The 21196-nt window shown below is 39.2% G+C and overlaps 1 protein-coding gene across 4 annotated transcripts in view; it reads left to right on the top strand.

Annotated features, from left to right (window-relative positions):
* The window catches only part of znf217 (zinc finger protein 217), a 75179-nt gene extending 55803 nt beyond the window's left edge, over window positions 1-19376 (top strand). For all 4 annotated transcript variants that reach the window (XM_060836308.1, XM_060836309.1, XM_060836306.1 and 1 more), the window contains 2 exons: window positions 9036-9164; window positions 17270-19376. In XM_060836308.1, the coding sequence (XP_060692291.1) occupies window positions 9036-9145 (110 nt within the window). In that variant the 3' untranslated portion in view covers window positions 9146-9164; window positions 17270-19376. The remainder of the gene's footprint in view (window positions 1-9035; window positions 9165-17269) is intronic.
* The last annotated feature ends 1820 nt before the right edge of the window (window positions 19377-21196 follow it).

Here is a 21196-nt window from a genome sequence, read left to right as displayed (position 1 = left end):
TAAATTGCAAGCATGAAAATCTTAAATTACAGGGTTATATAGACGGGCTGGTCAGATAATCTGAAAAGTGGTAAATGAAATTTAATCCTGAATGATGTGTGGCAATGCATTTTGGCAGGACCAGCGAGGCACAGTACATATTTTTACTTCTCAGGGTCCTAAGGATCTGTAGGATCTTGCTGTGCCTATCCTTGAAGGCAGCAGGACAGGAAGGCAAGGTGATTTTTAAAAAAGCATATGGGATACTTGCCTTTATTAGTTAAGGCAGTGAAGAGAGCAGCAGTGAGGCTATGATGGAGTTATGCATAATGTTATTAAGGCCATAATTAGAATACGGTGTGCAGCTGTAGTCCTCTACAATAAAAAGGGTAGAATTGCACGAGACGGTGCGAAGGAGTTTCACCAGGATGTTGCCTAGGCTGGAGCCATTCAACTGGGAAGAGACTAGACAGGCTGAGGTTGTTTTCCTTACAACTTATGACTCATCAGTTGGATTTTTGTCATGATCCCACCCCTGCATTCTGTCTGCTCTGAAGGACACAGGCAAAGTACATAGGGGCAAATGTTTCCCTTTTTTTAGCATGGGGCACAGTTTAAATACAAGCTACAGGAGGTTCAGAGGGGATTTGAGGAAAAGATGTTCTCACCAAGAGGATGGTGGGTATCACTGTTCAAAGTGGCGGTAGAGGGAGAAATGTTTAAGAAATCTAATTATTTAGATGAGCAGTTGATACACTACAGCATACAAGGGCAGGTGCTGGAAATGGAAAGAACAAAAGTGCCAGATGACTGTCACAGATGTAATGGACTGAAGGGTCTCTTTCCACAATGTTCAAAACCCAATGACTCCGCAATGTTTAAATTTTTAAAATGGTCATCTTTGTGGAGTGTGAAGGTATACTTTTATTGGATCCACGTGTTAATTTAAGCCCTTCCCAAAACACCATAATTTTGAAGGTTCTATGTTGCCCCTGGGACCAATAATTTTTATATATATTTTTGTTATCAGTAACCCTATTTACCAGATATTCTATCCTCTGCTTTATCTATAATCAAAAACACGCCTCCAAAAGACTTCATAATTACTGAAAAATGCCTTATTGGCTAGTACACTTCTGGCAAACTAACTTCAGTCACTTGCTATGCACTGGTCACTTTGATTTGTGTTTTTTATTATCATTTTGTAAAATTTCACTCATTGCTTTATTTGAACAAACCTCTAAACAGAACATCACCTTTGCAGGGTGAAGGAGGGTTTACATGAGCTGAACTCCTGACAACACCATCTGGTCTGGACCAGCAACCTCATTATGGTTCCTGTGAAATTGTCTTGAAACTGATCTTTAGCTGTGTATGAAGTCAGTCATTGATGTGTAAATGTGACAGATTAAATGAAGGTTCAGGTTAAATTTTGTAGCATCAACAGCGAGATTAAATATATGCCACATTGTTAATGTTGCAGGATTGAAAACTGTTAGCTTGCAAGATATAGGTATAATTACCCTTCTAAATCTTTTACTCAGTTTCCAGTGGAAATGGGTTTTGAATGAGAAGGTGTCACGGATCCAGCCTTAATTTTACACTTGATAATGTAGGCAGTGGAAAATACTAAATGCCTTCAAACCCAAAGTGTCTTTGAGCACTTTGAATTACAAGCAGGTCTTGTTGGTCTGTGACAGCATTCTCTGGGGCAGAGCAGTGTGTTGGATGGAAGATCAGGAGTGACGTGGGAAATGCATTACACTCAGCAAACTTGATTAGCCCATGATGTTTCCAATCACTGCTTGTTCATCACACTTCTCCTTTCGCCCAGAGGAGACGAGAAAGTTCTGGTGCCACTCATTCCTTGTTGCTTTTGTATCAGTTGCCCCCATTAAGGTGATGACGTTCCATCTTGCCTGACTTGCTGCTTCATGAAGCTGGTTGATGTCTGAAAAGTAAAGTCAGCTGTTTAAAGGATCATGCCTGACAAGAGTGTAATGCTAGTGTAGAGGCATATCAAGCTTGTGGCTTTTAATTTATTCATACTTGCAGTCTTACACTTTTTATTTTGGGCTGCCAACCCTGATGACAATGAAGGCTGACATGTAGTCATGCCAAGGTTCATATGCCAGGGCCATTCTCTGGCTACTATCAGGCATGCTAATGACATCTTCCTGTCCTGAATTTTAACATGATCATTTCTCCTGCTGTTTTGTGGTTGTTACTTGGGACACTTACAGGTCAGAGATTTTGTCAGTCTATATTTTAAAAAAATGATAATTGTTGCTCAGCAACTGTTCACACCTTCTAGATGTTTAACTGGATCCCTTCCAGGATCATAAACACATACTATTGGTTACATGCAGTTTTGAGGTATACATTTATGTATTCTATATTGCTCTTAGGAAAAGATTGGTATAAATATTTGCCATTATTTTAGGATTTGAACTTTTTTGTATATCTGGCAACTCAATGAAAATTTGTCAAAGTTCTCTATTTAAGGTTGTTAATTTTAAGGATTTTTCACAATGTTTTTGCAGAAATTCTCTCGCTGGGGAAGGAAATGTTTTTGGAAAAACCTACAGTATTGTAAACATGCCCATTTAAAATGTTCCAATATTTCATTAGAAAGATTTAACCACAGTCAAGTGATAGTCACCATATGACCCACTGTTTCTGTGGAAGGTACTTACAGTAGAACATTGAACAGGAGTTGAATAGTGTAACTATGACACAGTCCCTACAACTTATCTCAGTCTTGTTCTCAGTCAGCAAGTGAGATATTTTTGAAATGAGTGTAGGTGGGTTGCTTGTTTTCTCTTTCTCCCCTTTTTATTTAAAAAATACAAGGATCTCTAACTGCCCCTTTCTCTCTGATCACTAACTTGTGAATCCCTGACTCAACCTGACTGTCAAAAGAAATGTATTCAGCTTTTGTAAAAGTACAACATTCATGCTGTTCTGTTTCACAATGCTTGAAGTTTCTCCAGTTTTTTTTTCAGTGCTTTGCTGAAAACACTGATCAAATCTAATGTCGGAAGGAACTGTATACCTTTTAAATCTAGAATAAAATGATCAATCACTGCTGGTAAGAGACTTTGTTTTGTGAATAGTTGAAACAAAGATGGACCTCCAGTTCAATCTTCAGCTTTGGTTTTCCTTGACTGGACATTCTTCAAAAGAAGCAGCCCCTATCACTAAATGTTACTTTTATCATGCAATGTAATTGAAGGCGCAAGTGTTCCCATGTAACTTACTTCCTGATTAACTGTTTTTCCTGTTTAAATAAAAACAGATGAGGGTAAGTTCACAGATGCTTAACTGAGTGCACATAGGAAGGCAGACTTGGTGAGTGTTATATGGTGACTGAGTGGTTGAGGTCAGAATTGGGTTCTTAAATTCCGAGGTAACAGTGCTAACATGATTAATGGTGCCCGCAATGTTTGGCTTAAACTTGACATCTGTCTGCATCCAGACTTGGTGAAATAGTTGTGACTTGTTGTGGAGTTTCTGCATGCTTTGCTTGATCTAGTTTGGTAGAACGTGCCAGGATTCTGGGCCTGGCGAGGGAAATTTACCTGGATGATTAGTGGGTAGCAATATTTATTGCTTTTCTCCTTGCCTTTCCTAATCTAGGAATAGTATTGCTCTGATTGAGATCAGTAACCAAGACAGGTTTATGATTAAAACCTCAATTATGTTGTCAAGGTAGGTTATTGTCAGATAAAATGTTATGTTGATCCTTTCTCATCCACATGAGAACTTATCCATTTTCCTTTTTATTTTTTGATGTTGTTTCTAACACATTGTGCCAGGCGATGCAATTAATGGGTGTAACTCTACCTCTGCGATGTGAGAGTTGAGATTTTGTGTATAAATAGATTAGTTAAGAAAATCTATTTAAGCTTGAACTCTGAACTAAAAGTAACCTTAGCTCCTGGTGTAAAGCAGCACTAAAATAGAAAGTAATGTGTTAATAGTTGTATAAAATTAAATGACTAACAGTGTGTGTTCAGTATTTAGTTATAATATCTACTTGGGAACTTCTAATAGTAGATACTTGTTAAATTGAGAAATGTGGTGGCAAATCTGTATCTGCCAAAGTGCTGTAAACTCTAATGCAATATCTCCTCAGTTGGTTGAGGACTGACCATTGATTAGCATACTAGGACAACTTCCCTGCGCTTTTCAGCATTTTTTTTGCATCCTCTAGAGGTTTAATATCTCATTAATGCAACCTTCTGTGTTGGACTGAAAAGTGATCCAACGTTTTATGTCAACTCTTGGGTGAAGTTGGGACCCATGACCTTCTAACTTGAATATATTATTCCCAGTGAGCTACATTTATCCAGTTAACTGATCCAGTGTGTTAATTGTAAAATTTTATCTGGCTTGACATGTCCCAAAGATTTTTGGAAACCTTTATCATGGGTTGGAGTTTACCGTCCCCAACTAGCATTTTGAAGGGAGACTTTTTTAAAAACAAAGTGTGCACCTTTCCCACTCAATCCTGACCTATCTCCTGTATCACGTTAGGCAGTCAAGGCATTAGGTATCCCATGTGCCCCAGGATTCATTTGAGGCCATTTACATGGTCAATAATGACTAGTTCTATCTCTACTGCAATATTACGTGCTGCAGGAGGAAGGCAGAGACAGGGTGAATTGTATAGTGACTGCCACTGAATGCTATCGGTTAAGGAAGGAGGTCATAGACTCCTGTGACACACACCTGCACCTATTGGAGGCATGGTCTCCAAAGGATTTATTCCTGTATTAACCCAGGCCACACTGACCTCAACATGTGTGCATTAACCCCTGTTACATCTAGTAATCCAGCCCTACATGTTTCCCTTTCATATTGTTAGAAACAGGATAAACCCCTCAGCAAATTTAAATCCAGCAACACAAGATTTATCCCATGCAGTAATCTGAAAATTTGAGAGATCAAGAACTGTTTAAAGTAAAAATTAACAAGTTTATTTTTTAAAGTATGAGAAAATAATTCTCTAACAATTATTTACAACTCCTTCCTCTAACCTATCTTTTACTTACCCTTCTGTAATAAAAGTCCGATAAAACCCCTGAGTTGGATTTACCAAAAATTCAAATTTCAAAAACCAGGCAGCTGTCGAATCTTCTCTTTGTATCTTCCTGTGTAGATTTTCTTTGGGAATTTCTGTTTCACAGGTCACTGACTGATAAAGATATTTCTGAGAGCTATGTTTCAGGCAGTCTATACACGTTGGTGGCTCGACAGTTCTCGACTGTTCAAGTTTTCCTGGTCTTATACCTCCCAAAGTATCGGATTGTGCCATTGGTTTTTACTATTGTCAAGATGCTAAATTCAAACTTGATTGGAGTTTGGTATTTTTGGGGTACAATTTAAACTAATTGGCCAATTTGAATTTGTTTTTGTATTCAGCCAACCAGCTACTCTGGTTGTTGGACCAAATGTGACAATGTCATTTATCCAGCACTGTGTTCTCTGAGTCCTTCACTCTCTTAAAGGTATGGTAGACTTCTATAGCTTCATGACATGTCCCCCTTAAGAAATTAACCATCATAATGAAAAGATGGTTTCATTTTTCTTTCTATTCTTTAAACATATTACCCTAATATACCAATAACTTTTTAATCTAAGTTCACTAACTTTTTCCCATAAACCCATGTGTATATATGTATGTGTATGTATGTGTTTTATATATTTTACTTACACATACACACACACACAATGTATACAATATTTTTATATAAAACATCTAAACTTTCAGGTAAATCTGCGATTACTTTCTTATGACTCTTGGTCTGATTCCATCTCTCCAGGTAACCCATACCATGTGAAGAAAGCTACTAACTCCTCTACTACCCGTTTTGCCTTGATACTCTGTAATGGAATTGCCTCCAGAAATTTGGTAGACTCAATCATTATGGTTAACAAGTACTGATTCCACTTTTAGTTCTCAGGAGGGGACCTACACAATCAATTATAACCCACGTTAAAAGTTCTTCTAATGTGGAAATTGGCAACCAAGAATCTGGTTTTATTACTACCTGTGGCTTGCCGACCACTTGGCTTGTGTGACACATATGGCAAAAGTTAACCACATCCTTGTGCATTCTAGGCCAATAAAAATGTTTTTGTACCTTTTTAGCCGGAGTCTTTCATCCCCTTAGTTAATTTGCTACTTGTAACGCCCCCTGTCTGTATGCTACCAGCAACACAATCTTGTGCACATCGGCCCGTTCCCTGCTACAATTCCCTTAGCCTTTCAGGGCTAAACGCTTTTGTCTGACCCTCTGACTGTTCAAGTTTTTCTTGCACCATTATGTCAAACAGGGTATCCACTAACCGAACCTCAACTCCTTCAACACTCTCTTTACTTTTCACTACATGCTGTGACTTATGATAGTGGGATCTTGTTACCACACAGTCCGGGAACATACCAGGATATTTCTATTCTAACTCCTCAGTTTCTTGGTCTTCCTTGGACTTCTCCACAATCACTTCTGCTGTAACTTCTCCAGTCTTAAGTTGGCACTCCAACCTGATCTTACATGGGGAATGCCAAATTTCTGTCCATCTATCCCACAAATTACCTCACTTTTTGGTAACAGATCAGAAAGTGAGCACATTCGCTCAGAAAGTGACTGGTTAGATCCTGTATCTCCCAAAATTATCACTTCTTGTCCTTCTCCCCAATTCTTTGAGTAAACTTTACCCACAGAGGCAAATTCTGACGAGAGATCAGGTACTAACTCCATACCCAGCTCCTGCCTAGGCTGTGCACTCTCCTGCAGCTCCTCGGCTCCTCTTGGGGTCTCCTTTCTTACATTCACTAATGCCACTGGCTTAGCTGCTTTTACCACATCTCTTCCCACAGTGCCTTTCTTTAATGACCAGCACTGACTTTAGATGTCCCACTTTATCACAGTAGATACACATGATGGCTTTCACCTCCCTCCCCCCTTCTTGGGCTTTTTTTTTGTCGTGTGATAAATTGTTACCAGTGTTCTCTACTCCTGGTTTCATAGTATAGGATCTCCCCTTCTCCCAACCTATCCCTCACTGGGCCAAATATGCACCAATGTGTGTTCATCTGCTTGTTCTTTTGCCCTTCTCACTTCCTAAACTTTGTTCCTCCACATTAATTCTTACCATCTCTGGAAGTGAGTTTTTAAACTCGAGCAGAATAAGTCTCTCATACTGCCTTAAAGTTCCTCTGTGTTTTCAAACATGCGTCCATCTATCAATTTGATATGCTGAAGTCTTTTGACCTGAACATAAGTCTGACCTGGTTCCTCCTTTTGTGTTTCTGAACTGCTGTCTATATGCTTCCAAACCAATTCATAAGTGCTTAAAATAGCCTGTTTAACCTCTTGATCTCTCATCTGACAGTGCGGCAAATACCTCACTAGCTCTACCTACCAGTTTAGTTTGAACTAGCATTTCCTGTAAATCCTCAGACCACTCCAATTTTTCAAATGAAATGAAGAAGGCTTCAACATTTTTTTTTCATCAAAATGTGGCAGAGTTTTGACATATTTACTTATATATCACTACCTTCTGTTTTAATCTCCATCCTGTTAACTTGACTGCTAAGTCTCAACTTTTCAAGTTCAAATTCTCTCTTTTTTTGCTCCGCTCAGAATCTTCTCTCTCTTTCATTTTCTTTCCATCTTCTAACTCCGTTTTTCTCTATTGTAATTTAGAATTTTCAACCTCTCCTGCACTTCTGTTTCTCTGACACATCTAAGTGTTTGAATAACTCCCTTAACATTTCAGCTTTACTTTTGTCCTTGGTTAAAACCAAATCTAATACTAAAAGTATGGCCTTTTTCTTCTAAACTTTCTTGGCAAATTTTGAGAATCGTCTTCAAATTCCAGAACCTCTTCAGCAACTTTAAGGGCCACTTCTCTAACTTTTAATCAACCACAAGTCACCGAAATTAAACAAATTGTCTCACCTGTGTTTTATTTAAAGATCTAGGGCACTAACCTGTAAGTGTTTAAATCTGGGATTTTTTTGTACCCCCTCACATCTGTCTAAACCAGTTCAAGTCCCAATGACAAGCTGCCTCTGCTAATTTGAAACCAGAACACAAGATTTATCCCGTGCAGTAATCTGTGAAAATTTGAGAGGTCGAGAACAGTTTAAAGGAAAAATTAACAGCTTTATTTCTTAAAGTATAATAGCAAATAATTTGCTAACAATTATTGACAACTCCTTCCTCTAACCAATCTTTTACTTTCCCTGCTATAATAGTCCGATGAAACCTGCCTAAGATGTACCAAAAAATCAAATTTCAAAAACTAGACAGTTGTCGAATCTTCACTTTGTATCTTCCTCTGTAGCTTTTCTTCTTCTTGGGGATTTCTGTTTCACAGGTCATTCTCTTTAAAGGTACCTTTATCAGTCAGCTATGTTTTGGGCAGTCTATACCGGTTAGTGACTTGGCAGTTCTCTCTCAACTGTTTAGGTTTTCCCGGTCTTGTACCTCCCAAGGTACTGGATTATATCATTGGCTTTTTTTTTATTGTCAAGATATTAAATTCAAACTTGAGTGGAGTTTGGTACTTTTTTGGGGGTATAATTTAAACTGATTTGGCCAAATTTGAATTTGTTTTTATATCCAGGCAACCAGCTACTTTAGCTGCTGGACCAAATGTTACATTGTAACTTCTCCAGCACTCTGTACCTCTGAGTCCTTCACTCTCTTAAAGGTACAGTACATTTCTACACCTTCATAATATAAACAGTCTGTGCACAAAAATAAATCTTTACCAATGCAGGGACTTGTTATCTAACTAGTTTGGTCATTGTTTGCAATTGTTGTTTTCTGTGGCACGTTTGGGTGAAGTTGGGAGGGATGTTGATAAAAAGTCACGTTCAAACAGCAGGTTAAATTCTGGTCAAGTGCAGTCTTATTTTGATGCATTTGGGTTCTTGTACATTATGTGCATGCTTTGCTGTAAATGACTAGATTGAGCATACATTTTATTAAGAAGGGGAATTTTTTTTAAACTTATGTTTTATTTTGAATTTTATACAGGGAAAAGACCTTTCCAGTACCTGCAGCACTCTAACAGTATGTCACAAAAAAGGAGCATTAGTCACCCTCATAGTGGATCTTTAGACAAGGAAGAATACATGACCCAATGAAACCTGTCAGTGGAATAAGGTAAATATGTGACTACAAGGAATACATAAATTTCTTGCAAATAGATTAAACCACAACCCCTGTAATGAAGGTCCAACTGGTAATATAATGGCTGTGTCAAAGCAAATTTGTTGCACTGCATCTCTGAAATAAAGGCAAAATCTAACCAGTGAGGATATCAAAATTTATAACTTAAGCTACATATTGACTTGGCTTTTCTGCTAGGCCAAGTTTTTCAAAGGATTGCAAGTTAGAAATGAAGCTCTATTTGAAAATACTTTATGCAAGTATTTCAACAGAATTTGTAGTTTGTTTACTAAGCTGTCTGACAAACCGTTTTGGAGAAGTGCCTTGAGAAGAACGGGATTGAATCTGAAAGTAGTCTGCAGGTACTGTCAAGTTGAGTTGAATTTTAGAGTTGAGAAAAGAGGTGCATAAGCCGTTGGCAATGCGGGAAGAGTGGAAAACTAACCACGGGTAAGCACAGGCTGATGAAAGTAATAGAAATATTACAACATATAAAATTTACAGACATGAAAAAAGCATTTAGAAACACCATTTAGGGTACAGCTGCTTGTGATCATGGCATCAGCTTTCCTGAGTACAGTCAGTTCTGCTATACTGTGGTAGTTCTCTTCTCATGCAATCCAATATTATAAGAAAGTTGCGTTATAGCAGCACCTTTTTAAACTAATGGGACCAGAATCCTGTTATAAACAATGCATGCTGTAAAAGTTTTTGCTTTAGAAAGTGTTCCTTAATTATCAATTGTGTTGTAGCAAATTTGCATCAATGAAACGTGTTAAAGGAGAATGACTTGGGCAAAACAGAACAGTGGATATAGAGGTTTATAATTATGGAGAAGGTATGAACATGACAATAGGAAATTAAATGGTACTGTTGAAAACTATATAAAATCTAATGGTTTCAATGTTATAAATAACCCCTTTGATCATTGTACTTTACTCTATTTTGTCTGATGGGTTCTCTAGCACACTGATTACCAATGTTTCAAACATATGTTTTCTGATGTTTGTTTATACTTTTAAATGGTTATCGTGAATTGCATTTAAGATTTGAGTGTTAGCAAAAAATGACTTGTCTTTTTTTTGTAATTTTCTCCCTTTAGAAGAATGATGTGATGTAGTCAGTTCAGCCTATAAAAGGTTACTAAGCGAGAAATGCTATAGGTGAAAAATGAATGCAGAATTGTGAATAGATAGGTTATCAGTAAGTAGCAAAGAAACATGATTGCTGTTTTCTTTGCAGATAAATTTCTTCTCCAACTTTGCAAAATCCTAATTGGTCATTTGCAGTTTTAGTTGTGATTAAATGCTCCTTACCCTGACCCTTAAGTTAACCTCACTGGAATCGACTACTCTGGTCTTCAGTTCTTTTTGCTCCCCGCTGGCTTGCTGAATTAACCATTGCCTTGTATGGGTAGACTGTTTTCAATTTTTTTAATCACCTAATAGACGTTATTTAGAGAAACATTTGGGAGATGTGAGCCCCGATGTCTAATGCCTGGCCCAAGGTTATTGTTTACTCACTTTGAAACATTACAGCATTGAATTGCAGGTATTGCCCCTGGCTCAAACCAAAACCACCTTTACTCCCTTGAACAGATGAAATTGTTTTTATTTCTGATTTTTTTTTGGTCTTGTCAGTCACTATGTTACAGCAATCAACTGAGCAGCCTCTAATGCAGTTTCTGCAAAGATTTTCTCATCTATTGTATGTTGTTAAAGTTCTGTTTCTCTTAGAATTGCCAATGCACTTGTACAACTTCTTTAAGCTAGCTTTTGACAACACAATATCTTTAAACGTTTGTATAATATTTAAATTTAACTCCCAATTTTTGCTGCATTACTCCTAAGACTTGCCAAATAAATTGCTTGGTAGTTAAAGTTAAATGACATTGACTTCACTAATAGCTCACGCAATTATGCACCAACAATCTATTGCATATGTTAGATATGTGAAAAGCTAGCTAACAGTGTTGAAGTCCTAGCAAAACTAATCAGTAGGAACTCGGAAACACTTGCTGGCTGGAGTCCTACCTAGCATGGAGGAAGATGGTTGTGGTGATTGTAGGTTAGTCATTTCAGTCCCAGGAGATAACTACAGGGATTCCTCAAGGTTACTACTTTCCTCATCAGCTGTTTCATGGATAACCTTTCTTCTATCAGAAGGTCAGATGTGATTGTGTAATGTTCCAGCACTATTCATGAATCCTCCTGAAACGGTCTATATGCTACAAGATCTGGAATAAGATTATGATTTGAGCTATGCATGGCACAAATGATACTTGCCACTTCAGTGCCAGGCAATGCATGTCTCCAGTAAGAGACAGGTCAGGCAGCATCCAGGGAACAGGAGATTCAACGTTTCGGGCATGAGCCCTTCTTCAGGAATGAGGAGAGTGTGCCCAGCAGGCTAAAATAAAAGGTCGGAAGGAGGGACTTGGGGGAGAGGCGATGGAGATGTGATAGGTGGAAGAAGGTCAAGGTGAGGGTGATAGGCCGGAGTGGGGTGGGGGCGGAGAGGTCAGGAAGAAGATTGCAGGTTAGGAAGGCGGTGCTGAGTTCGAGGGATTTGACTGAGACAAGATGGGGGGAGTATCCTCATTTCCCCTCCCCCCACCTTGTCTCAGTCTCCAATTTCCTCATTTCCCCTCCCCCCACCTTGTCTCAATCAAATCCCTCGAACTCAGCACCACCTTCCTAACCTGCAATCTTCTTCCTGACCTCTCTGCCCCCACCCCACTCCGGCCTATCACCCTCACCTTGACCTCCTTCCACCTATCACATCTCCATCACCCCTCCTCCCTACCTTTTATCTTAGGCTGCTGGGCACACTTTCCTCATTCCTGAAGAAGGGCTTATGCCCGAAACGTCAAATCTCCTGTTTCCTGGATGCTGCCTGACCTGCTGCACTTTTTCAGCAACACATTTTCAGCTCTGATCTCCAGCATCTGCAGACCTCACTTTCTCCTCCAATAAGAGACAACCAACCATTGTCCCTTGACATTCATTGGGATTTCCATCACTGAATGTTCCACTCTCAACATCCTATGGGTTACCATTGATCAGAAACTGAAGTGGAGCAGCCATATAAATAGAGCAGTTCAACTAATCTGCTTTCTGACTCCCCAAAGCCTGCCCACCATCTACAAGGCATAAATCAAATGACTGATGAAATACAGAGTAACCTCGGTTATCCGAATACCAATTATCCGAAAATCTGATTATCCGAAGGAGATCTCTAGGTCTCAAGAGAAGCGTTACATCAAAGACATGTTTCCAATAGTGATCGCGTCTTCTGTTCAGTGACTGAACAGGCACTTTCTCCAAATGATTGACCCCACGCACTCTGTCTCCCAACACTTTGCCTGGAGTTCTACATAGGAATGCACAGTAACCCCCCTCCTCCAACCCCCCCTTCGATAATCTGACCGACATTGTCCTGTACAGGGGCAGAGGTGGAACCTGTGAAAAAGTTGCAGTCAAAAGTTTGTGTGTGTGTGAGTGTGCGCGCACGCGCGCTGTTTGGAGACTTACCTCACAAAGGCAGTAGCTGTAGTCTTATTGTCCAGTTCGGCTGCCCTGGAGAGGGGGCGGAAGTGGGGGCAGTGTTGGGGGGGGTTGGGGAGGGAGGGGGAGAGAGAGAGTGGAAGGCAGCGCTGGATGGGGATGGGGGGTGGAAGCGGGGGCAGTGCTGGACGGGGATCGGAGGGCGTGGACAGGGCTATAAGTATTGGGGGAAGTATTGGACGGGGCTGGGCGGTGGCAGTCAGTGTGGGATGTTGGGGAGCGGTGCCAGGTGGGTGGGGGGAGGGTGTTGGGGGTTGAGACTCGCGCGCTGTGTGCTGCTGTAGTCTCCTGAGTGGGGGAGCAGACTTTTAAAAGCTCAGAGCCCCAGAGGAAAGGCATTTAATCGAATAATCGATTATCCAAATGAAACAGTCTGCCCATCTCGTTCAGATAATCTAGGTTCCCCTGTACATTCCAGTTGCCTAAATGAGTGATGCTCATTCAAGAAGCTGGATGCCATCCAGGACAAAGCAGCCCACTTGACTGGCACCACGTCCACCACCTTCAACATTTCAGTCCCTTCACCATCAACACTCATACACAAAAGTGTGTACCATCTGCAGCAGCTCAGCAAGCCTCTTTCTGATAATACCTTCCAAATCGATATTCTCTCCCACTTAGTAGGATGAGGACAAGACAAGCATCACCACATGGCAAGTGCTTCTACCAACCACATGTCTTCCTAAATTGGAAATAGATTATCACTCCTTTGACTGTCATCCTGAAGTCCTTTCCAGACAGCACTGTGGGTGTCCCTCCACTACAAGGGACTGTAATGATTCAAGAAGGTGGCTCACCATTATCTACTCAGCCTTTTACCGTTGTGCAATAACTGCTATCAAACCAACTATGACTACATCCTTTAGAAGTCACTTTTTTTCTGACAGAGCCCTTTCAAACTTTGTATCAACAGAAATTAAGGGTCTCCCATATAAAACAATAGGATAGAGTTCTTCTAAGACTGTCATTAATCTCTAGAACATGCGTCTCCATCCCAAAAGCAGTGAAGGTTGGGTTATATATAATATATTTGAGACTGAACTGGGAACCGGGCAACCTCTATTATCCAAACAATACAGGCGGGGCATATTTTGTTTGGATAATTGAATGTTCGGATAACCAATCAGGGAGGAAAGGGTCGTGTGAGGGAGCCGTGGTTTAATAAGGAATTGGAATCCCTTGTTAAAGGGAAGAGGGCGGCCTATGTAAAGATGAGGCGTGAAGGTTCACTTGGGGCGATTGAGAGTTATAAGGTAGCCAGGAAGGATCTAAAGAGAGAGCTAAGAGCAGCAAGGATGGGACATGAAAAGTCCTTGGTTGGTAGGATTAGGGAAAACCCAAAGGCTTTCTATAGGTATGTCAGGAATAAAAGAATGACTAGGGTAAGAATAGGTTCAGTCAAGGATAGTAGTGGGAAGTTGCGTGTGGAGGCTGAAGAGACTGGGGAGATACTGAATGAATACTTTTCGTCAGTATTCACTCAGGAACAGGACATTGTTGCAGATGTGAATATTGAGTCACAATTAATTAGAATGGATGGCTTTGAGGTATGTAGAGAAGAGGTGTTGGAAATTCTGGAAAGGGTGAAAATAGATAAGTCCCCTGGGCCTGATGGCATTTATCCTAGGATTCTCTGGGAAGCAAGGGAGGAGATTGCAGAGCCATTGGCCATGGTTTTTATGTCCTCGTTGTCTACAGGAATAGTGCCAGAAGACTGGAGGATAGCAAATGTGGTTCCTTCTTGAACAATGGGTAATAGGGATAACCCTAGTAACTATAGGCCAGTGATTCTCACTTCTGTTGTAGGAAAAGTCTTAGAATTGTAAGGGATAGGATTTATGAACATCTGGATAGGAATAATGTGATCAAGCAAAGTCAGCATGGTTTTGTGAAGGGCAGGTCATGCCTCACAAACCTTATTGAATTCGTAGAGAAGGTGACTAAGGAGGTGGACGAGGGTAAAGCGGTAGATGTGGTGTATATGGATTTTAATAAGGCATTTGATAAGGTTCCCCATGGTAGGCTACTGCAAAAAATACGGAGGTATGGCATTGAGGGTGAGTTGGAGGTTTGGATTAGGAATTGGCTGGCTGGAAGAAGACAGAGGGTAAAGGTTCATCTTGGAGTGCAGTTACTAGCGGTGTTCCGCAAGGATCTGTTTTTGGACCATTGCTGTTTGTCGTTTTTATAAATGACCTGGAGGAGGGTCTAGAAGGTTGGGTGAGCAAGTTTGTGGTTGATATGAAAGTCGGTGGAGTTGTTGACAGTGAGGAAGGATGTGGCAGGTTACAGCAGGATATAGATAAGCTGCAGAGCTGGGCAGAAAGGTGGCAAATGGAGTTCAATGTAGGTAAGTGTGAAGTGATTCACTTTGGTAAGAGTAACAAGAAGATGGGGTACTGGGCTAATGGTCGGATACTTGGTAGTGTGGATGAGCAGAGGGATCTTGGTGTCCATGTACACAGATCTCTGAAAGTTGCCACCCCATGTAAATAGTGCTGTGAAGAAGGCATATGGCGTACTGGCTTTTATTGGTAGAGGAATTGAGTTCCGGAGTCCTGAGGTCATGTTGCAGTCGTATAAGACTCTGGTGCAGCCGCACCTGGAGTATTGTGTGCCATGCTATAGGAAGGATGTGGAGGCACTGGAGCAGGTGCAGAGGAGGTTTACCAGCATGTTGTCTGGTATGGTAAGAAGATCGTATGAGGAAAGGCTGAGGCACTTGGGGCTGTTTTCATTGGAGAAAAGAAGGTTTAGGGGTGACTTGATAGAGGTGTACAAGATGATTAGGGCTTTAGATAGGGTTGACCATGAGAACCTTTTTCCACGTATGGAGTTAGCTATTACGAGGGGGCATAGCTTTAAATTAAGGAAAGGTAGGTATGGGACAGATGTTAGGGGTAGATTCTTTACTCAGCGAGTTGTGAGTTCATGGAATGCCCTGCCAGTAGCAGTGGTGGACTCTCCCTCTTTGTGGGCATTTAAACGGGCATTGGATAGGCATATGGAGGATAGTGGGCTACTGTAGGTTCGGTGGGCTTGGATCGGCGCAACATCGAGGGCCAAAGGGCCTGTACTGCACTGTATTTTTCTATGTTCTATGTTCTAATCTGGTAAGAATCTTAAATCAAGTTAACATGAAAAGGGGTTGAATTCATTTTAATATTTAAACACTTGCACCTGACAGAGGCTCTTCAGCCATTTGGAAGACCTCCCTCTGGTGTATAGTGAGCTGCCGCATCCAGCCTTTTCAACCAGACTCCAAGGCCGCCAGTTCCTCTCCTCCTCTTTTTATTTCTTCACTTTCTGGTCTCCCCTTAGCAATCACCAGCCCTGTGCTTCCTCCACTGCTGCCAGTTGGAAACTGCGGCATCTCACAAACAATCCTAGGGCCCAGGCGCACAGCGCGTGCAACACCATCTATTTCTGGGTCCTTGCACAGCTGTTCCACCCCCCTTCTGGAAACCAGTTATAGGAGCTAGACAACCAGATCCTCTACTGTTAAATTTATCTCAATCATTTTATTTTGCTTCTGCTTCTCATTTTAAAATATAAATGACAGAGCAGGAGCGAAGTTGCTGAGTTCACTGGTGGGCAGACTGTCTTGGGAAGAGTTTCTGCAGGTAGTGACAGAGTCCAGTTTCTGATCTCAAACTCCGGGACCATGAGATCTTGTTTGGATAATCTGAAATTTGGATAATTAATGTTCAGATAACTTGGTTTATACATGTGTGGTTGGCATGGGAGTTCTATTACAAGGAAACAGGCAAAGAGTGGAGTCAAACTGGCGAGCAAGAAAAAAAATGTTGAAAAGCTTTCAGGTTGTACTCCTATCAATTACAACGCTATAGTTCGATAGATCTTGTCATTCAGAAAACTGGGACGGAATCACTTTTTTTTTTGTACAAATCAGGGGAAAAACAACTTGAACTTAGTGCTTTTCATGACCACACATGTCTTCAAACACTTCTCAGCTAAAGGAATACTTTCGAAGTGTTGTCACTATTGTAATGTTGAATAGTGAGGGGAAAAAACATGCATGGTTGGAAAGTTGTATAAAAGTTGGCATTCACTGGGGGAAACCTTTTTGCTTTGAATAAAGTTTAGCTTCTTAAAAAAAAAATTGACTTTGATTTAATGTGGTTCGCTAACTTTTTTATCCTCCACTAGATGTACTACCTACTGGATTAGAATATTAACATTTTGGGTTTTGATGCTTTTCTTTTTATATATTAAAAAAAATAAGATTTATGCAGAGGGTTCATTGGACAAGATCTCCACATTTATGTGGTTGAGACTAGGAGCACATAATTCTTAATAGCTCTTCTAATTTTTTTTGGAAAAAGTGTCTCATTTCTAAATCACAACCTCAAAGACTTTTTAAAGCAAAGGTTACTGCTGAGGAAGAAGATAGTTCTACCAACTTTCAGATCAGTCATTAAAAGGTCAATTGCAAACTTTCAATGGCCTGTTGATAGTTCTGGCTGTTCAAATGTGTTTCCTAATGACTGTTTTGTATATTCTTGACCTTAGATCTGTTGGAAGCTGTGAATGAAATGTTCTTTCTGCATCCAAGTTGATTTTTGGGGGCAACTCGCTGGCTCACAGATGAAATCTAACAATGCCTGAGTTCAAGATCCACACCAAATAAGCTGTGATTTCTACATTTATAGAACACTACTATTCACTTTTGGATTACATCTTTTGTTCTGTTCAAACACAGTTGTAAGCAGAAACTATATATACACACAAATGCAAACAAAATGCCTTGTATTCCATTTTGATTATGAACTTGAAATTGTAATGTTTGAATTGTCTAGTGTTCCTGTTTTTTGCAATAACTACATTGCTTGGCACTAATAATTGAGTTGGGGGCCATTTTTTTGTTTATAAAGTGAAATTGGATTTTGGTACCTGATATTGACATTTCTGGGAAATTGTATAACTGTTATTGACCTTTCTCTTTACATTGAAAAATAAGCAATAAATTGTACAACCTGTAGTAATGCTTCTAGCATCAGTCTTCCAATAGTCTCTTTATATTCCATTTGGTCTTTGGTTGCACAGCTGTGGCAAGCAGTACTTAAGTTGGGTACCCTTTACATTTAGTAAATATTTTGTTTGAAAACTGGTTGCTTTAGAGTTCTGTGCAGCAGGACCTTGATTGTTAATATTGCGAAAATTATAAATGTGTTGGAAGATGCATTACCCAAGTGTCCCTTACACGGCACTCTGAAATGACACAGCAGAGTGTTGGATTATCTTACCATAAATGTGCTCTACTCGACAAATAATGCACTATTGGAATATGACATGGGAATCTTTTCAAAATTAAACATGGTAGATTGCAACTAGACAATTGCTGGGTCATTTCCAGTCAACTAATGATTCAGAAATATTTGTATGCACAAATTTAACAACACAGTGAAAATTCTGAACCATTGTTTAAATTTGCATAATTTGAAAAGACCAGTGTATATTGTATTGTTTTGCTTCCTTGCTCAATTTCAGCCCCAGTGTTTCACTAGTATGCATGCAAGGCCAAAGCAGGAAGGGTTTTGGCTTTGAAATGGAGAGGCAAGATGCACTGTTGTAAGAAATGTCCTGTAATTTCATTTGCATTATGCAAGTTTCTAGAGACTTCTGTCTAGGCGTAGCCTTCAACATCTGAGAGATGACCTTTTGGGCCTCCCCTTCCGCAGGTGGAATATTGATTCAGGAACTGAAGCAGTACCTTATAATCATCCCAATGTGTGTCACAGCACAGTTTCGTTTTGATCATCCTACAAGCTGGAATTCGACAGATTCTGCAAAGCAATCCTCTTGACTGGAGATGTATAACTAAACAAATGTCTAATTGAGTATTAGCACCAGCCTTAAAATAAAATTGAGTTAAGCAAAGTCAAAATCCTCAGATTGCATGCTATACACTTTCTTGTAGGCAACTGACAACATTGAAAGTATTCTAACTAGCTGATGTTTTCATTTTTGTTTTCAAAATGAATCCAAATGAGTTTAATGTTAAGATTATTTGTAGTTTTATTTTTGCATAAAACTATATTTATATTTGGCATACTAGAGTGCAGGAGGCAATGGGAGTTTTTTATTGTTAAAACAGTCCCACCCTTCACCGTGGAGTTTAGTGTTCTTAATTTACACTGTGTGGCAAGTACTGTAATCCTAAATTATTATTCAGTCTCTGCTCATTGGAGAATGCTCTTGATAACTTTATCACTAAGACCTTGTTGATAGATTGCTGAGGGGCAAGATGTATAAGTGCAGCTATATTCTAGTCATAATTGATATTAACCAAAATCAGTGCATCTTTCCTGCAGCTTATCTATTAATTGTGTTGTCCCATAAGCACAACTGCTATACCTTTGTTTCCTGATTGAATGTATATTAACAGTTCAAGCTTTAATGTACTCATAAGTAATGCTTGCCACAGCTATACTTAAATTTGTTGTATTGGGTGAAAGTCAGTGAATTTACCATTTTTAGACACTTTGTTCTGCAACATTTAAAATGTTTAGTTCAGTTTTCCAGGTTGTGTAGATGAAAGATTAAATCAATAATTCTATTGAAAACTACCCATTTACTGAACTTGCCCCTTTTTAATCTGGCCACTTTAATGCGCATTTTAAATTAATTTCATTGTACTTTTAGTTCTGTGAGGAAGGTTATTGCATTTTGATTTTTAATTTCAGTAATCCTTTTCTGTCTTTGAGAATTGAACTTCTCTACTCGTTTTATGATTTGTTATTTGACTAGGACCAATGGTATTGGGAAGTTTCAAATAGGCTGAAAATAAACTTTTGCTCCAAGTAATTCAAAATTATTCAATTTTCAATGATGAAATGCACTAAATTTCTGTTTTGAGAGCAAGACAGAATGAACAGAACTGTGATTGTTAAGTACAAATGGAAGTCAACAAGTGTATGAGACTTTGGAAGAATTTGGTGGATTTATTTCTTTAGCATTATCTAACGTGAATTTCAAGAGATGACAATGACCAAGGATAGTGTGTAGGAATGGCAATTTGTATATACTGCACTAGTGACAGGAATGCTGTCTATTAATGGACTAGCCCTGTACCCTGGGGAAGAATTGTATGTAGAAGTAAAATTCAGTTTTGTTTTGAGATAGGTAATGGGCCAGTGTTCATTTGTTTGATATTAGGCTCGGTAGATAGCCTCAATTGTTTTTAATGTAAATACAGCAAATGTAATATTTCAGTACAATTGGGCTGCTAAAATATTTGCTATTCATTTTGTACATTTGTTTAGGTGAAGGGGATTTTTTTTGGTTGAATTCCAGGTGGTTTTTATGAAGTAATTGAGGCTTTTGGCTAGCTTTAGATTTTTTTAAAAAGAATTGAATAACATTTTGACTTTTTTAAAAAGATGGATTAGTTAAAAGCTATCTGCATTCATAAATAAAAACATCTTGGTGCACAGCATGCACAGAACATTGGTACATGGTCTGTCAGCTCTCCACAAATGCTGCTAACAAAGCCTTGGTAATGGAACCATTGGAAGATTGTGAACCTTGCATATAGTTTACTGTGCCTGATAGTTATGTTTCAACTGTTAACTCAAGTTTGTAAAAAGCAATTTTATTTTCTCATTTAAGAATCTGGTGATATACAAAGAGGAAACTAGCTATGCAGCAAGACGATGTGTATGTTATATTAGTCTTACAGTCTGTTCTAATACTTCCAAGCAGAGCGTCTGACTTGTGACGTGTGCCTTACCAAGAAATCTCAAACTCATAATTTTCTTGGGGGAAAAAGAAGACTGCTCATTCTGTTGAGCATATGTTTTGGTTTGGGGTTTGTAATATTGACACTACTGACCTCCTGTGACCATGGATTCTGATTTTCTTTCTCCTAGAGAAGACTGAGCCATATGTACATGTGCTAGAAAATGTTTTATAGTTGCACTTTTTAATGCATATTTTTGAAATTGTTATGCGTCAAATACAGGGGCTGAAAGTTGCTTGTTTGATCTGAATATAAAATTGTTGCTTGAGGGTGCATGCTGAATTCATTAATTCCTATTCCATTGAATTTTGAATATATTTCTTTACAATGCAATTTATAGGGAATTTCCATCAATGTCTTTTGGATCCCTCAGTGTTACGACATTAGAGAATAAAAGTTTTGTGTTTGTAGTTGGGCACACTGTAGTATGCATATTAAGGTACATCTTATTTAATTCAGTTTTCTTTTTGTATTTATTACTTATGGATCTTTTTGATTTCTTTAATCGTGTTCAACCATACAATAGTGTTTCAGACTGTCTGTCTCTAATTTATAATGTACTGTTGTTTGATGTACATTCATCCAGTTTTGGAATATATGGTGTTTTGCATCTCTGATTCTGTTGGAGTTCTTTATTTTGTCCAAGAAAAATTGCTGCTTTTGCCTATTTGCAAAACTTGCATTTCCTATAACTTCAC

This window comes from Hemiscyllium ocellatum, chromosome 15 (assembly GCF_020745735.1).
Source record: "Hemiscyllium ocellatum isolate sHemOce1 chromosome 15, sHemOce1.pat.X.cur, whole genome shotgun sequence".
NCBI classification, from domain to species: Eukaryota; Metazoa; Chordata; class Chondrichthyes; order Orectolobiformes; family Hemiscylliidae; genus Hemiscyllium; species Hemiscyllium ocellatum.
The sequence above is the reverse complement of the archived record's forward strand: the minus strand, read 5'-3'. Positions and strand labels throughout refer to the sequence as shown.